This window comes from Salminus brasiliensis, chromosome 7 (genome assembly GCF_030463535.1).
Source record: "Salminus brasiliensis chromosome 7, fSalBra1.hap2, whole genome shotgun sequence".
NCBI classification, from domain to species: Eukaryota; Metazoa; Chordata; class Actinopteri; order Characiformes; family Bryconidae; genus Salminus; species Salminus brasiliensis.
Window position 1 is genome coordinate 11,228,753 of NC_132884.1, and position 17,821 is coordinate 11,246,573.

Here is a 17,821-nt window from a genome sequence, read left to right on the forward strand (position 1 = left end):
TAGCTATGTACTTAAAAACTCAGACAAAACCATCTCAAGACTGTATGTATTAAAATGTGTCATATTTTGGTTTAGTGTGAGCGATATAGCTAACGAAACAACATGTCTACTGCAGAGGCCTGCGTCTGAAATTCATGGATTGTAGCTAGCTATATATTTTTTTATTTAATGTGACATCTTACAAGTACTTGTCGCTTAACTACGACGTCACAGCCTTGCGCCAAATGTGTACATTTCAGTAGCTAGCTTGCAAACAGCCAAGTTAAAACATCTAGCTAGCTAACAACTAGCTAGCTAGATTACCTAGCTAGATTACCTAGCTATATTAGCTGAATTCGTTAATTATGTAAGTACTGATAGTGTATTCTTAAGAAACTAGCTAGTGCTGCATATTTGAGCGGTTACTGTTGTTTTTTCTTTATATTATGCTAGCCGCTTTCTTTATATTATCTTTTTTTTATTATTAAAGTCAACGTTGGTGAACACTTATGGTAGCACTAACAACGTATTTCCGCTTATATGTATTTAGAAAAGTAAAAAAAAGGTCCTGGGAAGGATATTATGTTAAATAATTCCTCTTGACAATCGTTACAATTACATTTTTGTCATTCAAATGATCCACCGAGTGTTTTCAAGAACATGGAAAATAATTGTGCTGTCTTCATTTCATTTACGCTGATTTGTGATGAAGGGCTGATTACTGGAAATCCCAACCGAGAAAATTCTGCCAGTATTGCAAGTGCTGGATTGCAGATAACAAGCCTGTAAGTAGCGAGATTCCGTCTACTATTTTCATTTTACATTCAGCTAGCTACGTCTATGTTTTTTGATGTGTTATTTTTTTGTTTCATTACGACAGAGTATTGAATTTCACGAGAGGGGGAAGAATCACAAACAGAATGTTGCCGCCAAAATTGATGAGGTAATTTCAAAGACACATGGTTTAATATAGGACTAATACAGCTACGAGTTAATAAAAGAAAAGCAACTAATACAAATATAAATCACGCTCAGCATAGATTTGAAGGTTGTCTGAAGTCATTTAATCCTAGCTATGTGAATTATTATTCTCCCCATGTCCCATGACAACTTTTCAAGGACTGTTGGGTGCTATATGCGAGCTGTTTTCTGACATTTCCTTATTCAGATTTTATGTTGTATACTTTGCTGCAGATATAAGGGAGTTTTCAAAAACATGTACTGCAGACTGTTTGTTACTCCTTTTAATTAGTATGCAGTATTTTGTCCAGTCAGTGTATGGTACCCTATACTATGGTACACCTGTACTGTGTTGTACTACAGGGCAGGGGCGTAGACTATACCAATAACAGATGCTTAGCCAATCAAACCAATCTCAACAGCGGTCTCTCATTGTCTGAGATGACTAGTCACAGCTTAACTAGAATAAGTATTGCTATTTCTTCTAGCTTTACACATTGCATAATAATATGCAGTATATCATAAATGCCAAAGCTGTATATTTGGTGTACCAGGGAATTTCAAGTTCACATACTGCATACTAACTACTTTTGAACACAGTTGGTATGGTGCAGTATGTAGTGGGTCATTTCCAAAAAACATTGTCTTTCTCAGCTGCAAACGTGAAGTAAATGGCTCTAGTAATGTGACCAGTAACACCACCCAAAAAATAATAAACTTTTTGAGCAAACAAAATACAAATACCCTCCTCATGTTGTATGCTTTAAGACCAGTAGGGGCTGCTATAATGAAAAAAAAACAGTAAGTTGCCTAAATATGTAAAGTACATGTGGTTTGTGTTGCATCTGTGTAGAGATAAGAGGGTCGCCATGTGGTGATGCCTCTGCTGTTCGATGATGGTGCCAGTGACTTAACTTCTAACACCCCTCCCCCATATTTCATTACAGATTAAAAAGAAGAGCATTGATAAGGCCAAGAAAGAAGAAAAAATGTCAAAGGAGTTTGCAGCAATGGAAGAGGCTGCCATGAAAGCATACCAAGATGACATGAAAAGACTACAAGCAGAATCAGGTAATAGCTTTAGCCAGGGACAGAACAGTGTTTCACCATAATTTTTTTTTACATGCGGATTTCTTACTTCTTCATTTGAGGTATTCTAATATATTTCTGTACATGTAAAATGTTCTTCACTATGCAAATATGATCTGGAGATTTACAACACGACAGCATTTATTGTTTTTGTGATAATTTACATGATGTATAAAATGTTGACTAAAATTGTGCTCATAGCATAGTACAGTTCTGTGTTTTTTTTTAAAGTAGATCTCAGGAAAAAAAAAAAATATAGTGACATGAAAAATTCTGTAAGTATTACCATGTTAAATTTATCAACAGTCTCCTACAGGATAACACAACCACAATTCTTAAAGTAAAACTGGTTTTCAGCTTTACTGCATGTGCTATTATAATATTGGCACCTTTGGGCTTTGGTGAATAAAATCTCAAGCCAGTTTTTGTGTTACTTGAAGTGATCATATAATGATAATGATGATGATATAATAATAATAATAATAATAATTATTATAATAATAATAATAATTATTATTATTATAATTATTAATATTATTATTATTAAACTATTTTATTATATATAAAAATTATATGTATTATATATAAAAATAAAATAAAATAGTTTGCCTGGTCATTAAGTAAAATATATCTGCTGGATTTGTTTAGGTCCATCGGAAGCTCCTGTTCAGACTCCAAGAAAAGCTGGAAAACGGAAGGTTGAAGTTATTACAGAAACCAGCAGCAACAGTGAATTGGATGCCTGGGTGCAGGGGACAACTGATGAAGGACTGACATACTACTACAATACACAGACTGGAGGTTAGCTGATTCTGTCATTTGTTTTACTGTACATAAGCAGTACCACTACAAACCAATAATTGTGGGTGAGCTCGTCGGTGACCTGCCTGTCACACTTGTCAGTAGGAACAAGGAACATTAGTTTGCATCCTGACCGGCTGGAATCCAGCCCAGTGTGCTGATTTCTTTGCTCAAACACACCTGATTCAACAAATTGTTTAATTACCAGGTGGGTTTGAACAGGAAAATGACCAAACTGTGCTGGTATTTGGCCCTTTTATATCAGAGTTGATATATCCTGTGTTACTATATAAACCAATAATTAAGGGAGTGTCCTCAATTTTAGAGTCTCAGTGGGAGAAACCAGAGGGGTTTCAAGGTGAAAGTGTGTCCTCAGACCTAATTGGGGTATGTAGAGTTGTGTTTTTGTCTTTTACCTTTTTAAGATGTTTCTTTAACATACATAGAGATTGAGATGTTAAATGTATATACTGGATACATTGTGTGTTTTCATCAGGCCACCTCTAGGAGTGCATGGATGGAAGCTGTGAGTCCTGACGGATATACATACTATTACAACACAGACACAGGAGGTGAATCAATTTCCACAGAAGACATCATCTCAATCGTAACATTCCCTATCTACAACTTCAACTATAATGGGCTTTTGTATATTTAAAACACCTATAATATACAGTCATGTAAAAGTTAGGTCACCCCATGAAAACTTTTGTCTCTTAATATATTTAATTGTATGGACATTTAATCATTTGAGGTAAAGATTATATAACTAAACACATAAAACTGAAGAAATAAAAGAATTTGTAAAATGTGATTAATAAAAATACTAATTTTCCATTGAGGCCAACCCCTACTTCAAATCTACTTTAAACCTCAGACATTTAGTTTGGTTTGCTCTTGATTAGTAAAGTGAATGTTATTACCATGGTGAGATTCTTCAGAAATAAGGTTGTAGATCCAGACTAGAAAATATCTAAGAACAATAAGAAGTCACCCACAAAATGTTCACAAAATAGTTTACAAGTGCAACAACTGCCAACATGGCCAGGTCAGGCCATCCTTCTAGTAGCACACCACAAAATGCATAGACCACAGACACATTTAATTTTCATGGGAGGTGAGCCTTGCTGTCAAAAAAAGCTAGAGTAAGACTAAAGTTTTCCAGAGAACACCTAGACCAAGACCAGGGCATCTGGAACAATGTGCTTTGGACATATAAATCCGAAGCTGGATTGGACACAGTAACACAGGACATGTTTGGCATAAACCAGACACAGCATTTGAGCAAGAGCCCATATGAGCTGTGAAGCATGAAGGTGGAAAATGTCATGGTTTGGCACTGCTTTTTTTGTGTTAGGGGCAGTGAGTACACACACACACACACACACACAGAGCGGTAGGCAGCCAACTCCAGCACCCGGGGAGCAGAGAGGGTAAAGGGCCTTGCTCAAGGGCCCAACAGTGGCAGTTTGCCGGGCCCGGGAATCGAACCTATTGGGTGTCCTAACTTTCACATGACTGTATACAGTCATCATTACCTTAAACACACACGTTGGTTTCTAACATATCATCAAGCTGTAACACTGAATATTTCATTTTTTAGACCAGAAGTTACTTTGTGTATAATATTTTATTCCAACAGAAGCTAGCTGGGAAAAGCCAGCTGACTACTTTCCTCAGGAGGAAAAAGAGAACACGGAACAAGAAGTCATATCTACTACACCTCAGACAGAACCACGCTCCTCAGAGGACAGTTCTGAGGCTCCTAAAGAGGCTGCAGAGCCAGCGGAGAGCAAACAGTGCAGAGCTCCCAAAATAAGCTTCAGAGTAAGTGACCCATTCAGAAATGTTTCTCACTGATTGCTTTAATGCCTGGAAATGTTTTTCTAATAATGCACTACAGGTCAGAAGGGATGGGCAGTATGGCAAACACATGTCACATGTTACTTTCAATTTAGTAGAACACCTTTGGGACACATGCAATTATTCAGGTGCACTTGCATGTGCATCTGAATAAAATCATGAATTGCATGTTGTAGCCATGTTAACATAGAGCAGAATCTCAATAGAATGTTTCCAACATATTGTGGAACCCATGCCACAGCCAGTTGAGGATGAGTCCCTACTCCATATTGGTATACTGTTACAAATTAATTTTTGTGAATGTACCTGTCAATATATTACACAAGGTTTTAACAGTTGAAAGATACAGTGTATCAGTGTTTTCAGTTTAAGTCTAGTTTTAAAGTAAAAACATAGTCCCATATAACAGTAAACCTAGAAATAAAACTTTTTGTTAAAAAAACAAAAAACCTTTTACCGTAGCATAAGGATGTTGGGCAACAGGTCTGTATAATTCTTAACAAGATCTTGCATGATGCATTGTCTGACTTTGTACGCTGGGGAAATCTGAAATGATGTTCTCTTCAGAAAAAAAGAGAGACAGCACCAGTAGAAGAGAAGACAGATAAAGAGACAGAAAAGAATGAGGAAGCAGAGGAGGAAGCAAACAAAGAAGATGGTGTTGTAGAACCAGCTGGCCCTACGGAAGTAGAGATGCCTGCAAAGAAACCCAGAAAGTCAAACCCATATGGAGAATGGGAACAGATTCAGGAAGAGGAGGAGGACCCCTAGTAAGTACAGTTCTGTTTTGATTGTATTTGATTTGATTGAAGCATTTCTTTATAATGCAAAGAAAAACAGTATATTCTTCTTAAACAGCGGTCACCAACTCTTCTTAGAAGCTATCTCTTTGCAGGTTTCACAGCCAACCCAAATGTTAGAGCTAAAATTTGCAGGACGGTAGCAGGGTTGGTGAACGCAGTTCTAAAAGGAGCATGCTGATTTTGTTGCTGCATTGTGATGGCCATACGCTGAGGCATTGTACTCAGACATTGTACTCATTGTCTGTATACCTGCTCAACTATTATGTAGTTTCTGCTGCTAAATTTTTGTTGCCTTGGTTTTTAGTGAGAATGTGGATTTGCAACTGCCACAGACAGAAAGTGAGGATGCTGCATCCACCCCTGCCGATCTGCCCCCAGAACCCAAGACCAAGTTTAAAGAACGAACCATCACCTCACTGGGTGATGAGAGCAGTGCAGGAACCACTTTCAAGAGGAGAAAGACAGAGAATGGGAAATCAAGGAGCCTTCGGCAAAGGGATTGGGATGATTAGGGGTTTGGTTTGTAAAATGTTTTGGATGGAACATTGTAGGACACGTGGATCAGGCAAAGTGTAGATTCTGTTTTTTGTTTTTTTTTATTTATTAGTTTTTTTTTTCAGTTAAAGTATCTGAACACTTTTAACAGCTCTTTTGCTATTTCTCTAAAGAAATGTTTTTTTGAATAAAACTGAGCCCTTTCTGCCTCATGCGTTTGGCCATCTTTTTAGAGTTTGTAATTTTTGCCATTTGTTGTGTATGAGAATATTTTTTTTAAATTTCAAAGGGGAATTAAAATGTTGCTGTCTTAGTATTAAAATTCCTCTGTGATTTTAATCTGTTAGTGTTGGCTCATCTCTGTTGTTGTAAAGGGGTGTGTTTGTGTTTTTAAAAACAATTTTTAAAATTCTAAACTGAATCAGTCATAAATAAATGGCTTGGAAAGACACGTCTTCATGGTGATGTGCCTATTTGTCAATGTTCTTTCAAAGATCTAAGGTTGTGTTTTCAAGCCAGAAGACATGCTGTTTGTGTCAGATAGGCTGCATGCCTGTGTGTGTGCATGCGTGGACGAGGGAGTGCGCCTAGCTGATAGGCCAACATGATCACTAATTTTGGGTGGGGAGAGGCTGTGTTAATGTAATAAATTTCAATAACACTGACCAACATGATACGTTATTTAACAGCCAAACATGCTTGGAGAACACTAACTGCCAGTTTTGTTAAACTAGTCAACAGAAGCCCACACCGACTAACATCATGCTGCGTGAAGAGGAAGGAGAATTTGGACTCCCAGTCAAAGATGGCAGCAGCACAGGGTGTAATTGGAGATCTGCTGAGGGCAAGGCCAATGCTTTCAACTGATGTGCTACTCAGAAGTTGTTTTTTTTTTTGTTTTTTTTAAATATATATATAAAGTTTTAAAGATATTTTTTAAATATTTAGGGTAAACAGTCCTAATTAGTAAACTGATAGTCCAGCAATTCAGTGACCCTATAGCACTGTGATACTTTATCTAACAGCAAATAAGTTGTAAAAAATTATCCTCCAGAGAAACAACATTTTGGAAACTCATGACACTTGTTTTCAGATGTTATTTCAAACTACACACCAACACATTTGATATAGTATGCATTTATTCATAATATAAAGCCATTATAAATAAACATTCTGACCTTTCAACTCCTGAGTGAATGACTCCGGTAATAAATCCATAACAAAAAGTCAAAAGTAATCACAAGTATACAAAACGCTATGTAATTATCTATATATAATATATAATTAATTATCTGTAATTATTGTCTTATGTGGAACTGAGGTAGAGAATTCCCTAAACTGGAAGGCCTGAAATATAAGGGTGTCTGACACAAGACTACCCATCAGCTTGACCTGAAGAGTTGTTTTTCACCAACTCCAGAAGGGCCTCTGTCTCTGCATGCTCCTGTAGCTGTGATAGGAGCTCTTCCAGCAGCTCACCACCACTCATAAACTCCTGCCAGAGACAGGTAACTTATTTAGCACAGCTTTTGCAACCATATTATATATACACATTACACAAGTACCACATTCACTTAAGTTTAAATGTCTTTTTCAAATTTAAGCTTTACCATTAAGTAAGAAAATGCCTGCAAAGGTTTTGTAAACATAAACAGCGTTGCTAAGTTCATGGGAATTACTTTTGCCATACTCAGCTTCATGTTCATACATTGTATGGGTAGTAGGTTTTGTATGATGAATTATATATTTTTACATAACATATAGGGTTTGTTTAAAAACTTGACATATCCACCTTTATATCCCGTGTCACATAGCCAATCCGGTGGTCCGTCACCCTGTCCTGGCTGAAGTGATAAGTCCGTATCCTCTCCGACTGAGCTCGAGTGCCTACCTAAGGAGAGAGTAGCACATACAAAGGGCTGAGTATACTAGTGCTAGCCCAAAGAAGCTTGGTATAATTTGTAATTAACCATAATTAAGCATGTTTGTTAGTGCAGTACATCAGAGATGGCAGTAACGCATACATTATTTTGTTGTTATTATTATTATGACTGTTAATAGTTAATAATTAACAGTCTTTTGCTGATTCAATTTGTTGCAGTTAAGGCTACAACAATACAAGGCTTAGCATTGCATTATTAAAACCTATGCAGAATTTAGGTTAGTGGGAAAAAAAAAAACTAATTATAAACTAATTATAACCAGTTATAACAAACCTGTTGTTTACGTGCTGTGAATCTCTCCTCCACCTGACGGCCCAACATTCTTTGGTATAGACGTGCTTTAAGGAGACGCATAGCTGTCTCCCGGTTTTGTAGCTGAGAGCGAGACTGCTGGCATTCTGCTACAGTGCCTGCAACAGACCAAGAACAAACACACACAATGTCACAACCATTTTCCAATAATTACTGAATGATTTCTGATGGAATGAGATAACCATATGGCTGAACCTGTGGGCAGATGAACTATCCGGACAGCACTGTCTGTAGTGTTGACACTTTGACCACCGGCCCCTCTTGATCTAAATGTATCTATTCGCAGATCTTTAGGATCTATGGCTATGTCCACCTGAAAGGGGTTATCAAAATATGTTAACCAGACAAATTACAAGTACTCTTATTACTAGTTTATGTCCCCTAACATTTAAAAGGTAATACATTGTCTATACAGGTATAGAATATTATAAAGCATAATATTCATATTCTATTAAATAGCAAAGTGTTTACAGTCAAGCAATTTGCTTTAAGGCTTTCCTTAAATGTTTAGTTTTTAATAACAATTTTTTTCCCATTTGTATTTAGTTTCAAACCTACTTTCTGGACACGCAACTCAGATTGTACTCAGGATGTGGTAATGGTCAGGGAGTCCAATCACAATTAGTTTATGTATAGATCTGGTCCTTAAAAACATACCAACTAAATAATAATGATAACAATGAGTTTCTTTACTATCTATAACCAAATGTTGGAGTAAACGTTGGTATGTTGGAGGTATAACATGATCAAATTCAGACTCACATTATGAGGCTGTGCCAGGACTATAACTGTCATGGTTCCAGTATGGATACGCTGCATGCGGGATGACAGTCCAACCTCAGGAATCCTTTGGACCCTGTGTGTTCCCCCTTCGAACTTCAACCAGCGATATACATTCTCTCCAGTAATCTTCACTGCTGCATGGTGAAGACCACCTTAACCAAAATAAAGCAATTACCAATTACACCATTATGCAGTACATGCTTTGCAGAATACATTAGTTAAAAAATAATATTATTGTGTGTAATGGTAAGCCAAGAACTTAAGAGTGTGTTACTGTAAATTTGTGAGGAAGAAAAGCATGGGGGGCATGAAGTACCATACCATAATCAGCTGGAGTGTAATTGAACACTTCAAAGTCCCACTCTTTATAGCTGGCAAAGCCCTGATACATATCAAACATCTCCCGTGTAAACTGTTGACAAATATCACCTAAGGCAAACCAGAGAGACAATTAATAACTATTTATTATTCATAAATACTAACAATTCTAACAATAAAAGTTAGTCTGTCACTAAGGAGAAGATGGGCAGAATACTGACCTCCAGTAGTTCTTCCTGCTGCAACCTCTAGAATTACATTACTATTATCCTGTGCATCACTTGGCACCAGTGTCTGCATTAACTGCAAAATACCACAGTGTATGATATGGATTTGTATGATTACTGGTGAATACCTAGCAACTAAAGAAAAGGAAAGGCCAAAAACTCACTTTTCTATTTAACTTCTTAATTCTTTTTTCAATTTCATGTTGTTCTTCTCTTAGGAGCTCCATCAATTGTTTGTCTTCAGGTTCTCCATCTGTGGTACCTGCAAAATGAAACTAGTTTTTTGACTGAAACTCAAAATAAAGAACCAACTTATAACACTGCATGGTCATCTATAAGGGTAATTTGGGTGAAGGAGGCTCTAAGGGGCAATTGCTCCTCCCTCTCCTTATTTTCTCTCCTCATCAAATGACGGGGCCAAATCTAATGCCAAAACATTTACTATGTGTTTAAATTCGATAATATATATAGTCTAATTAGTTATTTTATCCAGATAACAGAATTCCTAAGATTTATTCTTCTGGTGTTTATTAATCTAATTTTCAAACATGATTTGTTCTATGAAAGTAGGACAATAGGACAAACTGATAGAGTCCTCAATTAAATAGAAAAATCGAATCATTTTAGTTTTATACCTTTTCCCACAAGCGGTTATACATTAGTATACATACTGAAAACATGTAAAACAATTTGATTCATCAGAGGAACGTCTTACCTAGTAGGGCCTCAAAAGTGGGGCAAAAATATTTCCTTTTTGCGTTATAAAAGCAAAATTATTTGCCGTTACAGTTTATGTCCCCTAACTTTGTTTACGTGTAAGCATCCATGTACAGGTCAGGTTTAGCTAACAGTATACGGACATACATTGTAGTTCTAATTTTATTGAAGCGATAGGTCAACATATAGAGGTATATTACAAGCATGCATTGACAAAACCTGCAAGTACCACAAATCTCCAAGCACCACATTGTTATTGGCATGTTGTAAATTGGCGACCTCTAGCAGCTGCCTATAATAAAACATTGCTGCGTAGCACTACAAATGGCACTTACTTTGGAGATGAGCTTCAACCTCTGCTAGCTCCGTTAGTGCTGTCTCGCAGCTTTCAAATACGTTTGCCAAAGACGACAGTTCGCCCAGTCTTCGGCTTAAAATCCTCCTTTCAGATTCGCTCCCAGCTTCGTTTTGTAAACTACTCGAAATAGTTCTGTACTCGTCCAGCAACCGCTTCATGTGTTTTTGGACTGCTTCATTTTTCATCAAGTCCTGGGCTTTATTGCAGTACATACGTGACAATACGATGCCACTGTCCCTGAGCAATATCATTTCTGAAACCCGTTTTCTAGCAAATGGTGCAAAAGATGTAACCGTGATCGTGGCATTGCGTGAGAGAAAGCTTACCACACACAGACGTACCAATCTGCGTGCACTCATGGTATCTCTACTTTTAGATGACCTGTCTCCAATCCATGTAAAATTATGAAAGGAATGAAGTCCGTTCACACAAATCTGAAATACGTTAGCGCTACCCTAAAATGAAACACATCTCGTTAGCACGTCAAGTCACTCACTAGCAGTCTGGCCTGACTGAAATACTAAAAACAGCCCAATTAGGCCTTCAGTAGTCTACTGGGATTATGAAGTAAATTCATAGTTACAGTGCTCACGAAAGGGCACACATGGAGGATGTTTAACGCAAAAGGACAACAGGAAGTACTTAGGTACTTGGATTTCTGGGATATGTAGTTTCACATGTGATTTGCGCTCGGAGGGGTGGTCCTATAGCCGTGCGTCATTTGTTTAGTCGGAAACATTATTAAATTAGGACTTTTAGTGTGGATCTTCCAGGTCATTATAATAGTTATGATACGAGTTACTTCTTGCCCTTACAATTCAAGGTATTTAAAATTATTGCATTTTGCATTTTTGCAATTTTGCATATTGCATTACATTTAAGAGTTGCTGGATGTATGATTTTAGCAACATTTATACACTGCTGAAAAAAATAAAGGAAACACTAAAAACAAAGATCTCAATAAATTAAATATTCCAGTTGAAAATCTTTATTCATAACACAGTGGAATGCTTTGAGAACAAAATAACATAAAAACAATCAATGTAAATTAAAATCATTATCCCATGGAGGTCTGGATTTGGAATCATACTCAAAAGTTCCATGTGTTGTTTAAGTGTTCCATTTTTTTTTTAGCAGTGTATATCATATACATACAAACAAATCTGTTTGATGTCCTCTGTAGCAGGGTTGGGACATTATTTACATTTATTAATTTTTCCACCTCAGTGCATACATAGACAGAGTTCACTACTGCCTTCTCTTCAGACCAAAACAACATTTACCATGGTTTCAGTATGTAACTTAGGACAGCAGTGACCCGATGAAGGTGAGAAAGAACCATAGGCTATAGGACTATAAGAAGTGCAAAAATCTCTCTGTGTTTGTTTAAAAACACTAAACAAAAGACCTTTCTGTTCAGCATGTTTTTATAAAATGTAACAATGTCATTTAAATCAATGAAGTGACTATGTTTGTTAAAGCATTTTAATAGATGTTGTTTAATGATGCAACAATTTGAATAATTACAACAAATAAGTTATTTTTCTTTTCTGCATTAAACTAGAAACTACAAGAAACTACAAACAGCATATGTTGCTCTACGAGGCAAAGAAAGCTTGTATAATAGAGCACAATAAAATGAAATCTTGATCTGATTATTTTCTTTAAAATTAAGCAATTCACTTAACATAAGCATCTAAAATTGCTATTGAGCTCAAACTATATTAACTCCCCTACACCACAAGAAGAAATACACAGCTAACATAATGGCATCGTACCAATCTGAGTGTGTGCTGTTTCAGGCTAGATTTGTTACATGGTTGGTTTATAGAATTCATTCTTCATTTTCCTCCAATATTGACTGCAACATTTTTTGCTGTTATTTGTTGGCACCAATACCCTTTGACAGCCATCTATATTCTGCAAACAAACAGAAAATTTAAATAGGTCATGATTTGGCATAGAGTTAGGTTTTTTTAAATGACTTTTAGTGACTTTAATGACATTCCAAAATTGTTGGACAAATGTACACACGTGGACAAAATTGTTGGTACTCCTTGGTAAATGAAAGAAAAGCCCACAATGATCACAGAAATAACTTGAATCTGACTTGAATCTGATAAAAATTCTATTAAAATAAACAATTGAAAATGCGACATTGATATTGAACAATGCTTCAACAGAATTATTTAAAAAACATAAACTCATGAAACAGGCCTGGGCAAAAATGATAGTACACCTAAAAATAATGTGACCAAATGGAAATGTTAAATCAAGGTGTGTCCACTAATTAGCATCACAGGTGTCTACAATCTTGTAATCAGTCAGTCGGCCTATATATAGGGCTACAAGTAGTCACTGTTTGGTGACATGGTGTGTACCACAATCAACATGGACCAGAGGAAACGAAAGAAAGAGTTGTCTCAGGAGATTAGAAAAAAACATTATAGACAAGCATGTTAAAGGTAAAGGTTATAAGACCATCTCCAAGCAGCTTGATGTTCCTGTGACTACAGTTGCACATATTATTCAGAAATTCAAGATCCATAGAACTGTAGCCAACCTCCCTGGACGTGGCCGCAGGAGGAAAAGTGATGACAAATCATTATACATTAAACATAATACGAATGGTAACAAAAGAGCCCAGAAAAACTTCTAAAGAGATTAAAGGTGAACTTCAAGCTCAAGGAAGGACACCATTGTTGAAAACAAATCATAAAAAGGCTAGACTGGAATTTGCCAAACTACATGTTGACAAGCCCCAAAGCTTCTGGGAGAATGTCCTATGGACAGATGAGACAAAAAATAAGCTCTTTGTCAAGGCACATCAGCTCTCACAGATGGAAAAAGGAAGCATATCAAGAAACAAACACTGTCCCTACTGTAAAACATGGGGGAGGCTCTGTCATGTTCTGGGGCTGCTTTGCTGCATTTGGCACTAGGGATTCTAGAGAGAAATGTGCTGCCCAATGTCAGAAAGCTTGGTCTCAGTCACAGGTCATGGGTCTTGCAACAGGATAATGACCCAAGACACACAGCTAAAAACACCCAAGAATGGCTAAGAGGAAAACATTGGAATCTTCTAAAGTGGCCTTCTATGCGTCCTGACCTAAATCCTATTGAGCATCTTTGGAAGGAGCTGAAACATGGCATCTGGAAAAGGCACCCTTCAAACCTGAGAAAACTGGAGCAGTTTGCTCATGAGGAGTGGGCCAAAATACCGTGTGTAAGAGCAAGTGCTCCCAGGCCCAGAAAATACACTAAGCCATGTTGAAACAGTGTTTCAGCTTTAGCTCTTGGACAGAGTGCCTGACTTTCTTTCTGACTTTCATCTGCAGAGCTACAGATATCCACAGAGGTAAGAGGTTAGGTGTATGATTGTGGCAAAAAAATATTTGTTAGTGAAAAAAAGCCTCTTCGAAAAATTGTAAGTATATTTCATATAATTTAGGATCCTTTTACTGAGCCAGTCTCAACTGACACATTCAGAGATGCCAAAGCAAGAACAGCTGTGAAATCCCAAAGGAAACCTAAAAACAATATACCAGCAGTTAATCTGCCAATCAATCGTCTTTTAAACAAAATATGACCATTGCTCTTTGTACATTAAAATTTAAGATGTCAAAATCTGTGTCGATGTAAGTAGTGTACTTTAAATGAGCTCTAATGCAATTTAGCTAAAACCCATTAGGAACATTTAAGAGTGTATATTGATGCATTTCTATTTAATACAGTACAAATACAAGTACAAATTCTGGTAGTTTGATTTACAAACTTTGTGTAACAATCTTATAGTCTACATCCTGCAAAATACAGCCCTCCACAACTGTTGGCATCCCAGGTTAAGATGTATTAAAAATATTCAAATAAATAAAAATTTTATTGCAGAAGCATCTCACATTGCATGATTACAAGCATAATTGTAGAAAAAATGAACCTTTAACTCAAGTGAATAATAATAATTTTTAAAAATCCCTGACAAAGATAAAAAAAAAAAATAATGTAAGTGAAGCTTTTCTGTCATTTCTACTTTAGTTTATAAAGTTCAGACTATCTAGGAACCATTAATTAGTAACCTCCTGATTCCCTGGGGTATAAATATGACATGACACAGAGGCCTATTTCTCTTATTCACTCTTCAACATGTGCTTATCCCATTCAAGTAAGGCAGATGTGTGTTGTCATTCATAAGTCAGGCAATGGCTACAAGAAAATAGCCACTCGCCTACACCTGCTCATATCTACAGTCAGAAGTTTACAGTCAGTAGCATCTTGGGGTCACAAAGTCTCCATTACAATAACAATCAGGCACCATCTACATGCCAACAAGCTGTTTGGGCGGCATGCACAGAAAAAGCCTTTTCTCCCTTACAAGCATAAATGTAAACATCTGGAGTTCACTAATCGATACTGGGACTTCAACTGGGGCCGTGTGCTTTGGTCAGATGAGACCAAGATAGAGCTTTTTGGCAACAAACACTCTAAATGGTACTGGCATAATGCAAAAGATTAGTATGTGGAAAAGCACCATATACCCACTGTGAAGTATGGGGGAGGATCAGTGAAGCTGTGGGACTGTTTCTTTTCCAAAAGCCTCGGGAATCTAGTTAGGGTGCATGGCGTCATGAACTCTTTGAAATACCAGGACATTTTAAATCAAAATCTGGTGGCCTCTGCCCGAAAGCTGAAGACGGGTCATCACTGGGTCTATCAGCAAAATAAAAAAGAAGAAAGGACCCTCTCTGTGTGTGTGCTTCCATCATGTGAAATATGTGTATAGGAGAGGATTAAGTGCTGTCTTGTTGGCAAAAGGGGGTTGTACAAAGTAGTCACATCAGTGGTGCCAATAATTGTGGTACACATGATATCATGTGAAATAATTATTTCTTACAAAGAGATTGTTTCCTACTGAATAAATGCATTTAAATTAAAGGTTGGATGTTTCTCTTTTTTTGTATTGTTTTCCTATATTATATATAAGAAAATAATTTATTAGAATCCTAAGAACACGAGGGGTGGCAATAATTGTGGAGGGTGTTGTATATAGTCATGTGACAAAATTAGGGCACTCCTGTCATGTCCGCGTCGCCACGCCCGCCCCGGGGGCGGTCCCGAGCCGCGGTCCGCAGGCTTCAAGGACTTTGTTTTTTGTTTCATTGATTTGGTTCACCTGCGGCTGTGGTATTTAGGGAGCGAACGCAAGCAGTTTCGTTGCCGAGAATTATTAACTCTGAGCCATCCTGGTGTGTTGGCGGCTGTTTTTGGATCCTGTGTCTAGCGACAGATTTCACGAGGACGTCCGTGGGAGTCCCTCATGTTTCCAGTTCTCCTCGGATATACCGTTCACGAGCGTGCCAAGGTTCAGATTTGTCCGTGGGTCGCCTTCTGGGTTCAGCTACTTATCTCACAGCTCCTTAGTCACGTCGAGTAAGTTCTGTTGCGCCTGACGCCTAAGTTGTTCCCTGTTTATCCTGTGGCCCTGCCAGTAGTTTGTGTTTTGTTCTACCTCCCCTTTCAGTTGTCACGTTCAAGCTTAGCTCCCTAGGTTCCATCAGCCTCAAGTGTGCTTTTTGTGTTGCCCACGTTCTGTTTGTCACGTTTGTGTTTTGGTTGTTCGTTAGTCTCTGAAATATTTCTGCGTTTTCTTGTTTTGACCCTGTTTTTTTTTTTTTTTTTGCTCAATAAAGCACTCTCGCATGGAGCCATCCCCCTGCGAGTGTTTGCCTAGTCACGACCTAGCCAGTCATGACAACCCCATGAAAACCTTTTGTCTCAACATACCGTCATAATATCATGTTTACAATATTGAGTTTTTAAAAATGTAATTACTACAAATCTAATTTGTAGTCATTTTGACACCTGTTATTTTGACACCTGTCAAACTGTACTACAGTCAGAGCCATGCTCTGACCACATAGAGAATGTTCAGAACAGTATCATAAATAATTATTAAAAGTCATCATTTAAAGTGGGGCAATTTGGGAAAACCACTTCTTGTAGTTGGGCTGTTTAAATTGTTTTGTTTATTGCTAACAGTTTGTAATTTTAATAACCTAATTTGCAAGGGGGGTTGAATAAATTGCATTGCAAATGTATTTTGCTGCATCAGAAAATGTTTCAAGTTGAGACACCACTGTATTGTTTCAAGTTTAATTATTAACTTTGATTAATTACACCTCTTCTACTTGCCATACAAATATTGACCGTATGTTTGATGCTTCTTTCATCATCAGGAAAAGTTCATGCCACAATCATGCACTGAAACCTTGAGCAAGGCAACCTTCAGCAGTTTGCATACCACAATGGACGAATCCTTGTTTAGACATCAGGCCTGTACTATGTCTTTTCCAAAACATGCTTTCGTTACTATGATATTCTGGAGGGAGCGCAAGGCAGTCAGTTGAATGAATCACCAACCGTTTCACCATCTGACGAAGGGGTGCCCCCTCAAGGCTAACAATGCTAATGAAAAGTGGGAACCCATGGTGTTGGAAGCGAGGGCCGTATGTGATGTGATATATGTGCTGTCAGCAACAAAGTGGGTCATTTTTACTGCAGGCTGGAGAAGGCTTATTGTGGTTAAGGTGTCTCAAACTATTAGATGCTTGACCTGAAGCTGAAGGCAGCTACTTTGGAGCTCCTAGGAAAAGCAGTGAAATGTAACTTTGAGCATTGTGTGCCCATGATTTCTCTTTTTTTACTTGATATAAACTGTATTCTGTGACAAAATATAAATGGTTAATTTAAATGAAGGACATACTGAACACCTAATAATCATCTGATCAACGCTATCTTGAGTCATTGCAGAGTAAATCTTGGGCTCAAATGTACACCACTGTTTAAAAAAGGATTGTCATTGTTTAACAAGCTTTAAGCATAGTTAGGACCCCTTGGTCACTTTAAATTTTTTTTTATTTTTTATTTTTATAGTAAACAGAGCCTCTAGCTAATTACATAACATTTTCAGCAAATTCTAATGCAGCTATTTGTTATTGTTGTCTTTCATTACAATAAAACAGTAATTCATTAATGTGGCCTATGCAAATGTTTGTACATCCTTAACATTATGACTATCTGAAGCCTCCTCAAACACTTATCAAATGTGGGCTCCTCTAAGCGACTGTCTAAAAATAAACAAATGTAGGGGGGGGGGGGGGGGGTTATGACAAAATA

General features: G+C 37.3%; 2 protein-coding genes across 2 annotated transcripts; one reads left to right on the forward strand and one right to left on the reverse strand.

Annotated features, from left to right (window-relative positions):
* Nucleotides 1-125: 125 nt before the first annotated feature.
* wbp4 (WW domain binding protein 4) lies at nt 126-6,441 on the forward strand. The gene is made up of 10 exons (XM_072683859.1): nt 126-346; nt 692-764; nt 860-922; nt 1,887-2,010; nt 2,677-2,829; nt 3,155-3,216; nt 3,326-3,401; nt 4,472-4,656; nt 5,260-5,462; nt 5,800-6,441. Coding segments are annotated over exons 1-10 (1,149 nt in total). The 5' UTR covers nt 126-344; the 3' UTR covers nt 6,008-6,441.
* Nucleotides 6,442-7,101: 660 nt separating this feature from the next.
* mtrf1 (mitochondrial translational release factor 1) lies at nt 7,102-11,262 on the reverse strand. The gene is made up of 9 exons (XM_072682942.1): nt 10,626-11,262; nt 9,738-9,835; nt 9,568-9,649; nt 9,350-9,457; nt 9,008-9,180; nt 8,441-8,558; nt 8,207-8,343; nt 7,783-7,881; nt 7,102-7,485 (listed from the first exon to the last, which is right to left on the reverse strand). The coding sequence occupies exons 1-9, from the start codon at nt 11,005-11,007 to the stop codon at nt 7,366-7,368; spliced, it is 1,317 nt and encodes a 438-aa protein (XP_072539043.1). The 5' UTR covers nt 11,008-11,262; the 3' UTR covers nt 7,102-7,365.
* Between the last annotated feature and the right edge of the window lie 6,559 nt (nt 11,263-17,821).

Excerpts from the sequence above, each read along its gene's own strand:
- wbp4 (XM_072683859.1), top strand. Across the intron at positions 3,402-4,471 it reads TTACAACACAGACACAGGAG|AAGCTAGCTGGGAAAAGCCA; the intron begins GTGAATCAATTT and ends TTATTCCAACAG. Across the intron at positions 4,657-5,259 it reads CTCCCAAAATAAGCTTCAGA|AAAAAAAGAGAGACAGCACC; the intron begins GTAAGTGACCCA and ends TGTTCTCTTCAG.
- mtrf1 (XM_072682942.1), bottom strand. The coding sequence starts at position 11,007 with ATGAGTGCACGCAGATTGGTACGTCTGTGTGTGGTAAGCTTTCTCTCA. Across the intron at positions 9,458-9,567 it reads AGCAGGAAGAACTACTGGAG|GTGATATTTGTCAACAGTTT; the intron begins GTCAGTATTCTG and ends GGTTTGCCTTAG. Across the intron at positions 9,181-9,349 it reads TTACACTCCAGCTGATTATG|GTGGTCTTCACCATGCAGCA; the intron begins GTATGGTACTTC and ends ATTTTGGTTAAG.